Source organism: Acomys minous (assembly GCF_964271855.1).
Source record: "Acomys minous genome assembly, chromosome: 16".
NCBI classification, from domain to species: domain Eukaryota; kingdom Metazoa; phylum Chordata; class Mammalia; order Rodentia; family Muridae; genus Acomys; species Acomys minous.
In genome coordinates, this window is record NC_140498.1 from 65,626,133 (window position 1) to 65,644,598 (window position 18,466).

General features: G+C 49.7%; 1 protein-coding gene across 1 annotated transcript in view; it reads right to left on the reverse strand.

Annotated features, from left to right (window-relative positions):
- Positions 1-1,666: 1,666 nt before the first annotated feature.
- Positions 1,667-18,466, reverse strand: part of DAGLB (diacylglycerol lipase beta) — a 40,708-nt gene continuing 23,908 nt past the window's right edge. The window contains exons 9-15 of the mRNA XM_084763913.1: positions 16,346-16,423; positions 11,733-11,813; positions 11,516-11,643; positions 4,785-4,853; positions 4,621-4,693; positions 2,529-2,773; positions 1,667-2,427 (exon numbers count right to left, since the gene is read on the reverse strand). Coding sequence (XP_084620039.1) covers positions 2,235-2,427; positions 2,529-2,773; positions 4,621-4,693; positions 4,785-4,853; positions 11,516-11,643; positions 11,733-11,813; positions 16,346-16,423 — 867 coding nt within the window. The 3' untranslated portion in view covers positions 1,667-2,234. The remainder of the gene's footprint in view (positions 2,428-2,528; positions 2,774-4,620; positions 4,694-4,784; positions 4,854-11,515; positions 11,644-11,732; positions 11,814-16,345; positions 16,424-18,466) is intronic.

Consider the following 18,466-nt stretch of genomic DNA (forward strand, 5'->3'; position numbering starts at 1 on the left):
GGTGACTTGTACTTTGAATCTTTAAAAATGGTATTACTTACGGATATGCACGTGGCACAGCAGAGCGTGCTGGGCTTCAAGGTGTGTGCCACCATGCCCAGCTCCAAACTTTTAACCAGAGTTAAGTGAACAATTTTTAAACAAGCAACAGCAAGTAAAGACTACAAGTAGATTATCAGCCCAGCCTGACCCATTCCAGGAGGAGGACTGTGGTGTTTTGACTTGCATTTTGCCCAAATGTATGTTTGTGTACCGTTAGTATGCAGTGCCTGCTGACATCAGAAAAGGACTTTGGATCCCCTGGGGCTGGGAACCAGACCTGGGTCCTCTGTAAGAACAAGTGCTTTTAACTGCTCAGCCAGCACTCCAGGCCCCAGTCTTGCCTGTCTGCGTAGCCCTGGCTGTCCTGGAACTTGCCTTCCCCTGCCTCCTGGGTGCGACTAACAGTGTGCACTACCACTGTTCTCCCCGGTCTAGATTCAGATGTCCACCTTCACTGCAGTGTTCAGCCACAGTTTGCAGGCTGCTGCCTCTTCAGTGGCAGCCCAACGCTGTCTTGTCTCCGAACAGCTTTAGGCTGTACCTGGTAGTGACAGAACTCGGCCTCTTCTGCACCTCTGGTTCCCTGAGGATAGAGCTTAAGGTGCCCTGTTTATCTGTGAAGACTTCAAGTAAGACTTCAAGTCTTATGGCAACTCACTGAACCTGGAGGTCACTGGCAAGCCAGTATGACCCTGGGTGCCTCTAGTCAACCTCTCTCCAGCAGAGTGTGAACTCAGGCCCTCACACTTGCACGACACACTAGCCAAGCTGTCTCAAACCTTGTTAAAAATAGCACATTTTAAGATTTCATCAATCTTACTTTGTTAAGTCTTGCAGGAATCTTGCCTGTCAAATCTTTATACCCCACACGACTCCATGGAATACTTAACCTAACGAAGCTGCGTGTCTGAGGACTCTCATTTTAGAAACTCCAGGCTGGTTATTTCTGGGCTCATCGTGGCTGGCCTTGAACTCAGAGAATGGTCTGCTTCTGCTCTGGAATGTTAAGATTAAAGGTGTGTATCTGGCATGTGTCCTTAGTCTTGGCAGGTTTCCCTTTAGTGTTTTTTTGTTTTTTGTTTTTGTTGTTTTTCTAGACAGGGTTTTTCTGTGTAGCCTTGGCTATTCTAGAGTCATTTTGTAGACTAGGCTGGCCTCAAACTTATATTGATCTGCCTGCCTTTGCCTCCCGAGTGCTGGGATTAAAGGTGTGCACCACCACGCCCGACTTCCCTTAGTCTTAACTAGCCCCCTGGTGGAGTTTTGTGTGGAGACCGCATCTCTGGCAGCACAAGATGGCCTGGGTCAGCTGCGAGTGTGACCTCAATTCCTGGTCCTCCTGCCTGAGTGCTAGGAATAAATAGCAGGCTCAAGTCACCATCAACACTTGGCCTTTCTGTTGGTTTCTGGATGTTGTGTTCTGTGCTTAGTGGACTCTATTGGGAATGTGTGCGGTTCTCAGTAGCCAGAGTGACAAGACAACTTGGTTGACAGTAGAAAGACAAAGACTTAGGACCAGCGGGGTCCAGCAGTGCATGCTCTTGTAGTCCAGCATGAAGAGGCTGATGGGCTATTAACTAGTCCCATTCCCCCAGCAATACAGACCTTCTCGTGCAGCCACTGGTGGTGTATCAACTACTTTATTTCTAAAAGTCCCTCTGAGCTCACCAGCTGGCTCCAGAGCTAGAATGTGAGAATTACTCATACATGAAAGTTAAACAGTCAGTTTCTGTATAAATGAGGAGCTGCTGTGCTGGGCTCAGAGGACGCTCTGCTGCCCGTGGTGCCCCATGAAGAATGCAGGGAAAGAATATAAAGTGCACATCTGTTGTCTTAAGTTCAGACTCATGTAAACAGCTGGATGGGAGCCCAGCAGGAGCGGGGATCTGCAGACCCACTGAGAGTTCTCGGGCAGCCATGGGAGGCTTGCTGCTAGAAGTCCCAATGCCTGTGCATGGTGCCACCTCCAGACCCTATTAATACTGTGGTTTAAGGGAAAAAAACAAAACTAAACAAAACCAACAAAAAAGATTCTATAAATTGTATGGTCATATTGATGCCCATTCTACTGGGCCCCATCAGGTTACTGTTGACGGATACCACCATACCAGCCTCACAGAAGCCACTCACATTCAGTCTAAGAAAGATCAAAGCGCAGGTCCACTGTGCTGGGCAGTGTCCAGCAGAGCTGGTTAATCCACGTTAGAGCCGCCGGGCCCTGGGCAGGAGACACAGGCTGTTCTGTCAGCCACCACTCTGTCCAGGGCCTGAGTTACAACGGTAGGCAGGTGGTCAGTCAGCATCTTCGGGCCTAACAGGATCCTGCTGAATTCTGCTTCGTGTGCCCACCTCGCCCTGTAGTGTGCAGCGGAACAGCAGCCAAACCTGGAACAAACGAGAGCATCTGCTAGTGAGGCCACGCTTGGTCAGGCTTCTGGGCACCCTTGGTGGACAGGCACGTCAGGCCCACGTGTCACCACGCTCACCTTGAACCAGCCTCCTCTTCCAGGTGGATGATCCTGCCAGGTGGGTACAGCGGTGGGTACTTGGTGGGAGAATCTGTTGGGGAGTCGCTGGAACTGTAGCCTGGGGAGGATCGTGTCAGCAGACTCTGCTCCCCAAGAAGAGGCTGAGTCAGGGCTCCCTGGCAGCCTTCATCCAGTTCAGTTGGGCAGTTATCAGGGCTTCCTCCGAACAGCCCATACCAACAGCCGTGCAGCAAGATCTTGTACTGAAAGGTGAGACCCAAGGACCAGGTTGGTCTTGCGCTGGGAAGCAGCCCTGCGGGCTCAGTCTGCCCACCACAGCTGTGGATCATGAGGAGCTTGCGGCACCGTGAAGCCATCATACTCAAGAGCAGTAGCCAAAACGCAAATACAAGTATCTTGAAGTATACATACATAAATATGTGTGTGTATATATACATATGTATATGTGTATATATGCACACATATGTATATATGCGTACACACACATATACATACTAGAGATTGACCCCAGAGCTAAGCCCTATACACGCTAATACTATACCATTGAGCTAGCTACACCCCAGGAGACAGGTGCTACTTTCTGGGGAAAAAAAAAAAATACAAGCAAAGCCTTGGATTTCATACTCATGTAAAACCAGGTATGGCGGTGCAACACCTCTAATTCAGCACTTGGGAGGTAGATGCAGAAAGAGTAAAAGTTCATGGTCAGCAGCTACACAGGTTTGAGGCCAGCCCAGGCTACCTGAGACCCTAGCTCAAAAAAAAAAAAAAAAAAAAAAAAAAAAAAAAAAGCCAAAAGCCTGGCTAGGCTCCCTGAGCCCTTAGCTCTGGGGGGTGGGGGGTGGGGGGTGGGGGGGAAGGCCAGTCCAGTATGATGGCGCACACCTTTAATCCCAGCACTTGAGAGGCAGAGGCAGGCAGATCTCTCTGTGAGTTTAAGGCCAGCCTTGTCTACAGAGCGAGTTCCAGAACAGCCAGGGCTACACAGAGAAACCCTGCCTCAAAAAACCCCAGGAAAAAAAATTATATGTCTGGTAAGATGTGAATATTACGTTTTCTGTTTGGCAACAAAATTAAAAACAAAAAGGGTGGGGGTTGGAGAGATGGTTCAGCAGTTAAGAGCACTGGCAGTTCTTCCAGAGGGCCTGGATTCAATTCCATGGCAGCTCACACCTGTCTGTAACTCCAGTTCCAGAGGATTCGGCAAGCTCACACCAACAAACATGCAGAAAAAACCCACCAATACACATGAAATAAATCAATTAAAAGGGCAAGAAAATAAAGGCATCTACAGTCCCATTATGCCGGTGAAACCGCACATCAGCAGTTTTTTAAATATTGTCAAAACTACCATTGAGTGTGTGTGTTGGTGGATGTTTCAGAGCACAGGCTGGGAGCTGGCTCCTCCACCCCCTGGGTTCCAAGGCCTGGAATCACGTGGCTCACCTAGCCGCCTTGTCTCACTGGCCTTCCCTTCCTTTTCTAAACTACCCCAAAGGCAACAAAACTAGGGCCTCATGCATGCTAGGCAACTGTTCTACCACTGAGCTCTAGCCTCCGCCCGCCCCCTCCTTGGCTTCTTCCTCCTCCTGGCCACACATTTTTGGCAGCCCTACCTCAGTCTCCCAGGGACTGGGATTGTAGGCCAACACCACAGCCCCGCCTCATGGCCATCAGCTTCTACTGGTTAATAGACTTCCTCTCTTTCCCTGAGTGTGTGGGTTTGAATCTTGAGTCTCGTGGACGCTAGGGAAGTGCTTTACCACTGAGCTACACACCCAAGCCTCTACCATTAAAATGTTCCTATCACATTTACTTAGATATTTGTATGTGTGAGACTGACGGGAGGGCCTCCCCCACCACAAGGACTCAATGCCAACCAGACAGTTTGGCAGCAAGCGCCTCCCCCCATCCACCCCCAGCCATCTTGCCGGCCCCCTAGAACCTTTTAGAAGCTGTATGTGTCAGCCTTTCTCTCTAAGCCTGGGAGCAGCCTAACTGAGCGCACTGGGAAGGGCTGCAGTGGGGGGGGGGGGCAGTGTGCTCTCACTGGCCCCTCCTGCACATCTAGCCCCGGCGGGGTGGTTACCTTCGGCTTATTGCAGTTAGCGATCACTCGCAGGATCCTTCGCTTCAGATCCTCCAAGTTGGCCACGCTTAACCTGTTCAGTAAACAGCAGACTGAGCTCAGGACCCAGGACTCAGGCCAAGAGCCCTGACTGACCCCAGGGGCCAACCTCGGAGCACACCAACCTGGGGATCACATCTATCCCAAGGATAAGCGACACAACGAAGTCCTTGGAGTGTTCGTAAAGGGATTTGCTGGAATTTCAAACAAGAGACAAGTTAGGCCAGGTTCCGCTGCTGCAGGAGGCTTCAGACAGAGTGGAACAGCTGCTGGGACAGACGCTGCTGTCACCACTCCAGATCCCCCACAGGAGAGAAGGGGCGTGAGGACTCCAGGGCAGCGTCAAAGCCACAAGGAGTCAGTCAGAAAGAGACTATAGAACTAAACCATCACATGATCCCGGTGACCAAGCAGGCTCAGAAGACACAATCTGCCAAGGTGCCCTGGCAATGTATGAGCAGGCAGGGGCACGAGGCTAGCCACCTGCAAGAACAGGCTGGCCCAGTGTGGTGGCACAGGCCTGTCAACCCAGCCATTCAGAAAAGTGAGGCAAGACCACTGACCTACTAGGGCTAGACTGAATTCAAGGACAGCCTGGGCTCCCATCTAGCACTTAAGTGGTAGAGGGAGAGGGGTTGAAAATTGGGGATAGCTAGGCGTGGTGGCACACGCCTTTAATCCCCGCACTCGGGAGGCAGAGGCAGGTGGATCACTGTGTGTTCCAGGCCAGCCTGGTCAACAAGTGAGTCTAGGCAGCCAAGGCTACACAGAGAAACCCTGTTTTGAAAAAAAAAATGGGAGGGGAGGGAGAAAAAAATTGAGGCTAGCCTGGGCTACATATAGTTAAGAACCTACCTAGAAATCCCTAAAAGTAAATTATGTAAACAAAATATAAAGGTGAAAATCACCTAAGAGATACCTACTTCTGGTGTGAAAGGACTTTTTTTTTTTTTGAGAGAATGAGAAAATAGTGTGAATGTGGGTTTTATGAAATTGTCTTTGGAACTATGTTGATGTTCTGTATGCTAAATTAGAAAACAAAGTTAAGTAACAACAAAGTCAATCCCCCAAATCAAGCTCCTAGGGTAGTTTCCAAACTGAGCAGGGTTCTAATCCAGGGCACACCTGCAGTACCAGCACTCGTGAATCTGAGGTGGAAAGATCAAGGCTAGCCTGGGCTACACAATGAGATTCAAGCCAAGCTGGGATACACGGTAAAATCCCATCTCAAAACCAAACCACCACCAACAACAACAACGACAAAAAACAAAAAACAAAAACAAAATCCTCAAAACCCCACAATATTTCTGCATCTCTCCTATTTCTCTTATGAATTATACCTCAGCACAAGCTGATATGTGACAAACCCTTTTTATGGGGGGGGTTTCAAGATAGGGTCTCTCTGTGTAGCCTTGGCTGTCCTGGACTCACTTTGTAGACCAGGCTGGCCTCGAACTCACAGCAATCCGCCTGCCTCTGCCTCCCGAGTGCTGGGATTAAAGGCGTGCGCCACTGTGCCTGGCTCGACAAGTTCTTTATAGGTCATTTTCAGCTAACCAATGAAGAAGGAACAGAGGCCCACTTCCCAATTCTCAGCCTCTGATAAAATCTATCAAGTCAACGACTCTCACTGCTGACACTATGGAGTGACGAGGTGACAGTTTGGCTGTGAGTGTGGCCAGTAGGAAGTATACGGGGCTCAAACCATCCACTCTGAATCCGATCTAATTACTCAGTGATTACTGCTATTTTCTTCTAATTCTGTAAGGTGTGTGTGTGTGTGTGTGTGTGTGTGTGTGTGTGTGTGTGTGTGTGTGTGTGTGTGTGTGGTGTGTGTGTGTGGTGTGTGTGTGTGGTGTGTGTGTGGTGTGTGTGTGTGTGGTGTGTGTGTGGTGTGTGTGTGTGTGTGTGTGTGTGTGTGTGTGTGTAGGTGCCCACAGAGGCCAGAAGGGGGTGTCAGACCCCTCAGAGCTGGAGTTAGGGCAGTTGAGAACTGCCTGCTCTGCACGCTTGACCTAAACACATGTCCTCATGATGGAGCAGCAGGAGCTCTTATCCTGAGCCATCTCTCTGTCCCCTTACCATTTCCTGGGTAAAACCAACTATGTGGGTGGGACACAGTGTGGGGAGCAGGTTAACCCCAATGTCTCAGACCCACCCACACGGATGGGAATGCTGACTGTGCAGAAAAACATCAGCTGCTCCTCCACAGAGACCCTACAGAATTCCGTATACACACACCACACACACACAAACCCACTCACACACACATCTACACCACACACACACATACACTGCTGTGCTGGGATTAAAGGCGTGCGGCATCATGCCCAGCTTAAACCTGCCTTCTCATTCAGCTTATACAATAAATGTCCTGTGCTTTGGGGCTGCTGGTGTGGCTCCATCAGGGCACAAGCCCACTTGATCCCAGCCTTTCTGTAAACCGCTCTGTTGTTTCTTCTAGGTAAGCGTTGTGCAGGTCATGACAAGACACACATTCACTGACACAAGGGAAGGAGCGCCAAAGCCAGGGTGTGACATAAGCTCTTCTCAAGAAATGCCCTGGTTTCTTCTAGAAATAAAGGGAAAGCTGGATGGTGGGTGGCAGGTGCCTGCTGTGAGGTGGGAGGCAGAGACCTGACAGACCTGAAGCTGGCTGGCTAGCCTGGGCCACACAGTGCAGCATGAACAGGAGGCTTCGTCTGGTAACACTGCGGAAGGAGGGGACTGGCTCCGGAAAGTTGTTTTCTGACTCTCATACGCATGCCACAATTTGCACACCTATACCTGCACCCATACACCGGTAATACTATTTTTTTTTTAAGATTTATTTATTTATTACGTATGCAGTGTTCTGCCTGTGTGTGTGCTTGCACGCCAGAAGAGGGAACCAGATCTCATTATAGAGGCTGTGAGCCACCATGTGGTTGCTGGGAACTGAACTCAGGACCTTTGGGAGAGCGGTCAGTGCTCTTAACCTCTGAGCCATCTCTCCAGCCTGTAATACTTTGTTTTGAAAGGAGTTATAAGGAAAAGACAAAAACAAAACCCATGAAGAGAGTTGTAAGGCAAATCTTCCGTATCCACTCTGAGAAGTGGCACGTAGAGCCTCAACGCAGACAAACTGGGAACCGTTTAGGGATCTATCGGAAAAATGTATCTGTTATTAGAAACCTAGACATTATTTAAAGATGTCCAGTCTCTGTCTTGGGGCTAGAGAGATGGCTTAGCAGTCAAGAGCATGGCTGCTCTTTCAGAGGACATGCACCCAGCACCCAGCACCCAGCACCCAGCACCTGGCCAACAGTTCCCAGGGATCCAACACCCTCACCAGACCAATGAACATAAAATAAAAATAAATTATATTTAAAACCTCTCTGTTTTAAGCCAGGCAGTGGTGGCACACACCTTTATTCTCAGCACTCGAAAGAGAGAGGTGGACAGATCTCCGAGTTTGAAGCTAGCCTGGTCGATTGAGGGAGTTCCAGGATAGCCAGGGCTACACAGAGAAACCCTGCCTCGAAAAACCAAAACCAGTCAACCAACCAAAAAAAAAACCAAAAAACAAAAAAACAAAAAAACAAACAAAAAAAACCCCAAACAAACAAAAAACAAAACACAAAAACACAAGCCAACAACTAAAAAACCCCTCTTGTTGGGTGGTGGTGGTACATACCATTAATCCCAGCACCTAGGGAGGAAGAAGCAGGTGGATTGCTGTCAATTCAAGGCTAGCCTGGTCTACAAAGCAAGTCCAGGAAAGTCAAGGCTACACAGAGAAACTCTTGAAAAACCAAAACCAAAACAAAACAACAGGAAAAAAAAAAACCCAAACCCTCTCTATCTTTAGATATATTTCTTACTGATGAAAAGGTACATCTCAGACTTGCTTCAAAGCTAGTTTATGCGCATGTGTGCTTGTGTGTGTACATTACATTGGAGGTAAGGGAGACATATAAACAGCTTTATACCCTGTCTCAAAAACAAAAAAAACCAAAAAAACCCAGCTTTATATTGACACATGGTTGAAGCTGACTAAATGAAGTTTACAAAGTATACTTTTTCTTCTCCCTTTTGGGAGTGGTACTCCCAATAATCCTCAGACTTTTCGTGAACAAAGGGGAAGCTCTTTTGCCGGGTATGAAGGTGCACATCTTTAGTCCCAGCACCCAAAAGGCAGAGGCAGGTTGATGTTGGTGAGCTCGAGGCCAGCAAGGCCTCCATAGTAAGGACCTGTCTTAAAAACAAAAGTCAAATTTTCTGATGGATATGTAATATTTTGGGTTGGTTTGTTATTTATTTATTTTTTTTACCTTTTCTTTTTCTTTCATTCATTAATTCATTTTTTTTCCCTTTTTCTTTCTTTTTCTTTTTTCTTTCTTTCTTTCTTTCTTTTTTTTTTTTTTTGGTTTTTCGAGACAGGGTTTCTCTAAGTAACAGCTCTGGCTGTCCTGGAACTTGCTCTGTAGATCAAGCTGGCCTCGAACTCACAGAGATCCACCTGCCTCTGCTTCCCAAGTGCTGGGATTAAAGGTGTGCGCCACCACCGCCTGACCCATTTTTGGTTTTCCAAGCCAGGGTTTTTGGACTTACTCTGTAGCCCACGCTGGCCTCCCACTCAGGAGATCTGCCCGCCTCTGCCTCCCTGAGTGCTAGGATTACAGGTGTGTGCCACCGCATCTGGCTAATTTTAGTCTTTGTCGTTGTGGCGAAAGTTTACACAGCGTAGTCTAGTCAACATGCTCAACGTGCTCGTCAGCGAGGAAAAACCATTTTCAAACTCCTGAAAATAAATATCCTGTCTGTTCAAGGCCAGGGAATGCGGACCGTTCAGGTGAACTCTATATACATGACTGACTAGGTGCCATGATGTGTCATTAAGAGCTGGGGCTGGGGGAGGTGGCAGGCAGCAGGGGAGGCTCAAGGGGAGGGCGCAGAGTAAGTGGGAATTCTCCGCCTCCTGCTTAATCCATTACAGAAGACTAGCAGGTAAAAAACATTTGCTGCCAAGCCAGGTGATCTGAGTTCAATCCCTGGGATAGGAGAACCAACCCCTCCAAATTATCCTGCAGCCTTGGCACACCAGCACACAACACACTCACATATGCACCTGTGCATGCTGGTACAAAGAAATGCAACTGACACTAAGGAAAGTTTGAGGCTAGAGAGATGCGCAGTGGTCCAGAGTGTTTATTGCTCTTGCAGAGGACCCAGCAACCACTCTGGGTGGCTCACAACCACCCACAGTAGCTCCAGCTGCCTGGGAACGGATGCCCTCTTCTGGCCTACATGGACACCCGCACAGTTGTGGCAGACACACATACAGATGTATAAATTAAGTAGTATTGGGAATTGAACCCAGGGCCTCACACATGGTAGACAAGTGCTCTACCATTAAGCTACACCCCTAGTCCTAAAATAAAACATCTTAAACAAACAAACAAACAACAACAACAACAACCCTAGGGACTGGAGAGATGCCTCAACAGTCATGAGAACACGCTGCTCTTCCAGAGGACCTGAGCTCGGTTCCCAGCACCCAGGTTGGGCGGCTTACAACTGCCTACAACTGGAGCCGCAGGAAATCCTAATGTCTCTGTCCTCTATAGGTCCCTGCACACATGGGCACACACACATGTAACTGTAAAAAGACCTTTAAAAAAACCAAAACTTAGCCGTGTGGTGGTAGCACATGCCTTTAATCCCAGCACTCAGGAGGCAGAGGCAGGTGGATCTCTGTGAGTTCAAGGCCAGCCTGGTCTACAAAAACGAGTCCAGGATAACCAAGGCAACACAGAACAACCCTGTCTCAAAACAAAACAATACAAAAAAATGGGAGGGGGGCCACTAGAGAGATGGCTCAGAGGTTAAAAGCACTGGCTGCTCTTCCAGAGGTCCTGAGTTCAATTGCCAACAACCACGTGGTAGCTCACAGCCATCTATAATGAGGTCTGGTGCCCTTTTCTGGTGTGTACTTGTACATGCAGATACAACATTGTATACATAATAAATAAATACTTTTTTTAAAAAGAAAAATAAAAACTCAAAACTTAGAACTCTATTAATTTACCAGGATTTTTTGTTTTGTTTTGTTTTTTGTTTTTCAAAACAGGGTTTCTCTGTGTAGCCTTGGCTGTCCTGGACTAACTTTGTAGACCAGGCTGGCCTCGAACTCACAGCGATCCGCCTGTCTCTACCTCCTGAGTGCTAGGATTAAAGGCGTGCGCCACCACACTCGGCCTATTTACCAGGATTTTAATTCCAGTGACTACAGAGGCCGAGGTGTGGGGATCAGTTCAATGTCTCCCTCAGCTCCATATTAAGCTCTGGACTAGCCTGGCTATTTAAGAAATTAAATCTGCCAGACATCTCTAAGGCTCCACTGCTCGGCCTCTGCCTGAGTGCTTGCGTCACAGGCGTGCACTGCCATGTTCAATTTACATGTCTTTCTTTAACTACATAGTTTTTTGTTTGTTTCTTGTTTCTTTTTTCCAAACAGGGTTTCTCTGTGTAGCTCTGGCTGTCCTGGAACACACTGTAGACTAGGCTGCTTTGAACTCAAGTTACTCACAGAGATCCTCCTGCCTCTGCCTCTCAAGTGCTGTGTGCACCAAGCCAAGCCCAACTACAAAGTATTTCTTTCCCTTTTTGATACAGAGTTCCATGCAGTGCTGGGTGGTCTAACCTACTGCAAACCCAAAGAGAACTGTAACCTCGCGTAACCCTCCACACAGCTTCTCCAGTGCTGGGATGACAGGTGCTACCTCTCCCCAGCCCGACCTGACCCCAGGCTTCAGCTGTTTGACTTGTCCTGCGGGGGGGGCGGGGGGGTGGGGGCAGGGGGCACACCTCTTACCTCAGCAGCCCCCTGGGCGGGGAGAAGGCATAGGCACGGACTTGTGGGTAGGCCCTCCGGAGCATGATGGCCAACAGGGACGCAGCTCCGGCTCCCAGGCTGTGCCCCACCAGAACGAGCCGGTACTCCTAGGAGACAGGGAGCAGAGGGAGTTGAGGCCCAGAAGAAGGCAGGTAGAATGGGACAGGAACAGAACACAGACCGTGGACATTCTCACCGGAGCGACACTGAAGGCTTGGCTGAGAATCCCGTCGTTGACCAGTCTGCGGTAAATGTATCTGGCTGCTTGAGCGATTCCCTGAAGATACAGGTACAGTGGCGTCAACTGATGCAGTCTTGGCCTGTGGTCCAGAGGCTGGCTGCCAACGTGGTGCTGGTATGTATCTAAGTGAGTAGGTGGAGCCTGGACAACCATCTATGCAGCAGACACATCTGTGTGGTTCTGCATACGAGTCCACGGCCACACCACATATGACTGCATGAATCAGATAAGGACCAAGGATTGAACCTGGCGCCCTTGTGTATGCTGGGCAAGCAATCTACCAGACCCTTTAGAAGTTATTTTTATGGGCTCGAGAAGTGGATCAATGATGAAGTGCTTCTATCAGAGGACCAGGGTTCGGTTCCTAGCACCCACTTTAGGCTTCTCACAGGCAGGCGCCCTAAAGTCCAGCTTCAAGGGATATGTTGCTCTGGCCTCCAAGGGCGTATACACAAATATACAAACACATAAATATGTCCTCTAAAAAAAATTTTTTTTTTTTGAGATGGTCTCTAAGTTGCCTAGTCTGGCTCTCAGTTTGCTGTGTAACCCAGCCAGGCCTGGCGCTCTTTGTGTATGTGTGGTGTGCGTGCAGATATGTGGGTTCAGTCGCCTGTGTGCGCATGTCTGGTGGCTAGAGATCAACTCTGGGTAACTTCCTGTAGGGCTCCCCGCCTTAGATTCTGAGACAGGGGCGGCTGGCGAGCCCCTGGGATCTGCCAGCCTGCTGGTTCTGCGGCACTGGCTGGCCGGCGAGCCCCTGGGATCTGCCTGGCTCTGCTCTCCAGCAACCCCCACCAGGCCTGGGGTGACATGCCCAGCTTCTCACATGGGTGCTGGGGATCCAAACTCAGGTCCTGATGCTTGCATGGCAAGCTCTTCACACTGAGCCAGCCTCCCAGCCCCAGGCCTTGCACTTTTGATCCTCCTGCCTCAACCTCCCAAGTGCCTGTGCCACCATACCTGGATGGTCTTCTTATATAGATATTCAAACACCATCTAGGGTCGGCCACCCTGGCACAGTGCATCAAAGCTCCTGCTGCTGAGCCTGACAAGGTGAAGTCTTTTCATTTTTTGTTTTTGTTTTTGTTTTTCGAGACAGTTTCTCTGTGTAGCCTTGGCTGTCCTGGACTCGCTTTGTAGACCAGACCAGGCTGGCTTCAAACTCACAGCGATCCACCTGCCTCTGCCTCCCGAGTGCTGGAATTAAAGGCGTGCGCCACCACGGACAAGGTGAATTCTATTCTTGGGACCCAAACGGCGGAAGGAGAGAATGAGTCCGTAAGTTACTCTCTGGAGTGCATGTTGTGCCATGCATGTACCCTCAACCCTACACACACACACACACACACACACACACACACACACACACACACACACACACACACACGCAGGCATGCACACACACGCGCGCGCGCGCACACACACACACACACACACACACACACACACACACACGCACACTTAAAACACACAGTTTGAGTTGTAGAGGTAAACCCACTTTCACACCAAGGAAAGCAGAGGAAGTTGAGACAGCTGTGTATTGGTGCTTTGCGCACTTTCCAACTACAGCTGACAGAGGAAGAGAATACTTCAAGCATGGGACACACAGGCTGTGTTGCGATGAAAGACCCCCAAATAGTGGTCCAGGGACTCTGGCTTGGCGGCTTACTCTTGTGTTGGAAAAGTAAATGCTGCAATGCATGCTCTAGCACCCGGGGTTGATGGGTGTGCAGCAGAACTCGAGAACTGTCCCAGAGGATCACACGGCTCAACTTTGCAGCAATTCTCAACCTGTGGCTCACAGCTCCTTTTTGGGACTACATATCAGATTTTCTGTGCCAGGGCACGCCTGCAATCCCAACACTCAGGGAGGCAGAGGCAGGTGGATTGCTGTGAGTTCGAGGCCAGCCTGGCCTACAAAGTGAGTCTAGGATAGCCAGGACTACATGGAGAAATCCTGTCTCGAAAACAAGCACCAAAACACCAAAAAAGATTTCCTGCATATCATATATATATTTAACTTTATTTTTCAGAGGAGCTTTTTGAGACAGGGTTTTCTCTGTATAGCCCTAGCTGTCCTGGAGCTCGCTATGTAGCTCAGGCTGGCCTTGAACTCAGAGACCCGCACGCCTCTGCTTGAGTTCTGATTAAATGGTGTGCTACCATTGTCCAGCTTGCATATCACACATTCACATTACGACTCATTAACAGTAGCAAAATTACAGTTAGGAAATAGCATATGAAAAGGATTTTCTGAGCCGGGCATGGTGGCGCACACCCTTAATCCCAGCACTTGGGAGGCGGAGGAAGGCGGATTCGAAGCCAGCCTAGTCTACAAAGCGAGTCCAGGACAGTCAGATTTTCTGGCTGGGGGTCACCACAACATGAGGAATTGTATTTAAGGGTCGCAGTGTGAGGAAGGCCTGGTTGCCCATTCAATACTTTTGTTGGCAGTTTCAACAGAGAGAGAAGAATGTAAGAAACTTCTTTGGGGGCTGGAGAGGTGGCTCAGTGGTTAATAGCATTTGCTGCTCTTGTAGAGAAACCAGGTTCAATTCCCAACTCTGGCAACAGGTGGGTCACAACTGCCTGTAGCTCCAATTCCAAGGGATCTGACGCCCTCTGTGGCCTCTATGGCCATTGCAAACACACAGCATCCATATAGACTAGCAGGCACATGTGTGTAAGCAAAAGCAAAAATATTTTTAAAAAAATAGTATTTTGGGAACCACAGCAAGATCGGAATGAGCTTTAAAAGACAGGCAGAGTGAGAAAAAGAGGATTTTCTCAATTCCCATTTACTTACTGATTAGTGGGAGAGCTGCTTATATAGCCCAAGCCAGCCGCCAACTCACTACGTGTAGCTGAGGATGGCGCTGAGCTTCTGATCCTCCTGCCTCCACCTCCTCAGCACTGGGATTGCAGGTGTGCACCACCACACCCAGGTGCCAGGCACTGAACCCCGAGCTTCATGCAAGCAAAGCAAAGCACTCTCCTGAGTGAACCACACCCCTAGTCCTGCTTTAGTAATTCTTGGTGATCAGAGACAATTGCTAACACAGCTGTTCAGCTTGCCTGTCAAGCTTCCCCTCAGAGCCATTTCCCAGGGCCCCATTCAAACAAACTGATTTAAATGCCCAATCCAGTTTAGTTAGACACCCTATCTCAAAAAATAAGGTGGAAAGCAATTGAAATAGACATCCAACTTCAAACTCTGACCTTTGGAAGCGCGCGCACGCACGCACACACACACACACACACACACACGTGAACCTACACATACAAAGGAACACACACACACACACAAAGACAAATACTAGAAGAAGCAACCGCACAAGGAGAGAGAGTAGAAAAAGGTGACCAGAGCTGGGGGTCGGGCGTTAGTGTTTAATAAGTGCAGAGCCAATATGAAGTAATAGATGAGCATACAGCATTGTACAAACAGATGATGTCATTGAACTAAACCCTCACAAATGGTTAAAATGATAAATGTTATCCATACATCCAACACCCATCCATCCATCATCCATCTATCCACCCATCATCCATCCATCCATCATCCATCTATCCACCCATCATCCATCCATCCATCATCCATCACTCATCTATCCATCACTCATCTATCCACCCATCATCCATCTATCCACCCATCACCCATCCATCCATCCATCACCCATCCATCCACCTATCCATCCATCACCTATCCATCCATCACCTATCCATCCATCCTTCCATCCATCCACCTATCCATCCATCACCCATCCATCCATCCTTCCATCCATCCATCCACACATCTATCTCCTCACCGTTGAAAGAAAATCTCATAATGGCGTGGAGTTATTATACTTATTTTTACCAACATTTAAAAGTCATTTCACACACACATCTATTTGAGGTGGGGTTTTCCTCCTCCCAGCAGGAACTCTGCCCCACACCCACCCCCACCCAAGAACAGGAAGAGAGAAACAGAGAACTAGGCTGTGGTGACCACATCCACAGAGAACTTGTGGAGAGTATCTGTCCAGCCCATGCCGCCCACGTGGCTGGGGCCTCCACTCTGAGCTGCTCTGAGCATTTTTCTGCTAAGATATCAAACTTTAACTAGAGGGGAAACTGCCTAGGGCTATAGCTCAGCTGACAGGACACTCGGCTAGCATGCACAAAGCCCTGGGTTTGGTCCCCAACCTGTAATCCCAGCATTCAGACAGTAGAGGCAGGAGGATCAGAAAGCTCTAAGTGATGTTTAACTAAAAATTGAGTTTTAGGCCAGCCTGGGCTACAAATGATGGGTGTTGGGGGGGGGGGGAGGAGGGGAGAGAGAGAAAGAGAGAGAGAGAGACAGAGAGAGAGAGAGAGAGAGAATGAGAATATGTGTGTGTATGTGTGAGAGAAAAAGTGTGAGTGTGTGTGTGAGTGACAGAGAGAGAGAGAGAGAGAGAGAGAGAGAGAGAGAGAGAGAGAGAGAGAACAATAGCCACTTCACATGTTGGATCTGAGAGTCCGCCCTCCCTGGCTTCAGCCACACTCCCCATCTTAGAAATGGCCCCTTCTCAAAGCCAACGCACCTTGTGGGCCACACAGCCCTGCATCTCAATGTCCAGCTCCAGGTTCTCACTTTCTGCGGACAGGTCTGTCAGGATGTCCTGTGAGTGTGGACGCAGCGAGGTGAGCCAGCCTGTGGAGCTGCAGAGCGGGCGCAGGCCGCATGCGCTGGGGCTGAGGGCCTGGCCTCTTGCTCCCAGGTTACCTAGAGAAGTTGTTCTCAACCTGTGAGTGACGACCCCCTGGGGGTTCAAACAGCCCTTTCACAGAGGTGGCCTAAGACCACCAGGAAGCACGGATATCTACATTACAACTCAACAGTGGCAAAGTGACAGTTAGGAAGCAGCAAGGAAAAGGACTTTGTAGTTGAGGGTCAGCGCATGAGGAACTGTACTCAGGGGTCACAGCATCAGGAAGGCTGAGAGCCACTGGTCTAGAGGCTGGCAGACAGCGCAGACTGCTGAGGGAAAATGTCACCAGCCTCCTGCAGAGAACACAGGACAGGCGGGAGGCCGGCTGGGTGCCGGGCAGGAGTGGTGGTGGTGGGCGGGACCTGGGGCATCTAGAAACATCGCTGTCCTGCAGCACTGCGATCTTCCCTGTCTGGGGCATGCGTGTTTCGGGGCTCTGAACAAAGCCCTGTTCCTGTCCCCAGAAGCTCACTCAGTGTGGCTCAGTCAACAATAATGAAGACGCTGACAGGAGAGGCGGGAAGAGTGGGGGGCCAGGCCTGAAGGAATGCAGTGAGCACCTGGGGGCTGGGCTCCATGACATTTTGGTTTTTGTTTGTGATGGGGGTGGGGTGGGGTGGGGGTGTCTCACCATGTAGCCCAGGCTACCTTTGAATTCCTCCTGCCTCTGCCTCCCATCCTGGCATATGCCACCACGTCCTGCTCACCCTTACACAAGAAGCCCCCCAGGCCACACACTGAGGACATCCGACACACTTAGTTGCTGTGTTCAGAGTGGAAGTAGGAAAAGGTGGCCAGGCAGGTCACGGAGCATCCGCCAGGCTGACGGGAAACAATCACTGTGTGGAAAGCTGTGTGTATGGAGGTTTCCATGGGGAAGAAGGGAAGAGCACAGCATATCGATCAGACGGGAGCAGGTGGTGCTGGGAACATGCTTGTAATTCCAGCATCTGGGGACGTGGGAGCTACAAAGGGCGAGCCTGTCTCGATAGAAAACGGGTTGCCTAGGATGATGAGAGCCCAGATGGGGCAGAGATGACAGGAAACCCTTCTCTCGCCGCAGGGAACTAATGGGCAAACAAGTACTGGGAGGGGAGGACAGAGCCAGAGGGCCCGAGGCTGGGAGATCTAAGATGGCTTAGACGGCAGCCTGAACCCAGGCCCTTCCTCACGGGAGGCTGGGCGCAGGCTGGTGCCCTCTGCTATATGCCCAGGCCTCGTTTCTTACACCAGGTCTCACTACGTAGCCTTGAGCTGGCCTGGAACTCGAAGTATAGCCCAGGCTGGCCCCTAACTCTCAGAGACCTGCCTGCCTCTGACTCCCAAGGGCTGGAATTAAAGTTGCGACACCATGATGTCTGACCTCCCCAGCCCCTTTTTTATATTATTATTTTATGTGTATGGGTGCTTTGTTGACATGTTATGTCTGTGCAACACATGCAAGCCCAGTACACATAAAGACCAGAAAAGGGCGCTAAACCCCTGGATGTGGATGGCTATGAGCGGCTGTGTAGGTGCTGGGAATCGAACTCAGATCTACAGGAGCCAGTGCTCACCTAAGGCTGAGCCATGTCCCCAGCCCTGTTTTATTTCGATATAGGGTCTAAGCTGCTCAGGCTAGCCCTGAACTTGAAAGTTTCTGTTTCAGTCTTCAAAGTTTCAGTGAGGATAGGCCTGTTCTGCCTGCTCAGCAGTAACTCTGGCCCTTTCTGAGTAAGCAAAGAACCACCAGGAAGTGAGAGTCGGGGTGAGGGTGGGGGCGGGGGGTGGGAGCGGGGGGTGGGGGCAGGGAAAAAACCAGAAAGCAGATGCCACAAGAGGGAAGAGCTGAATATGTGGAGGCGGGAGTGGACTGGAGGGGGACTAGGGGCTCACTGCACCCTGAAAAGAGCCAGCACATGGGGACTGGAGGGAGGGAGGACCCAGAGAAAACTCCAAAAGTAACTTATAATA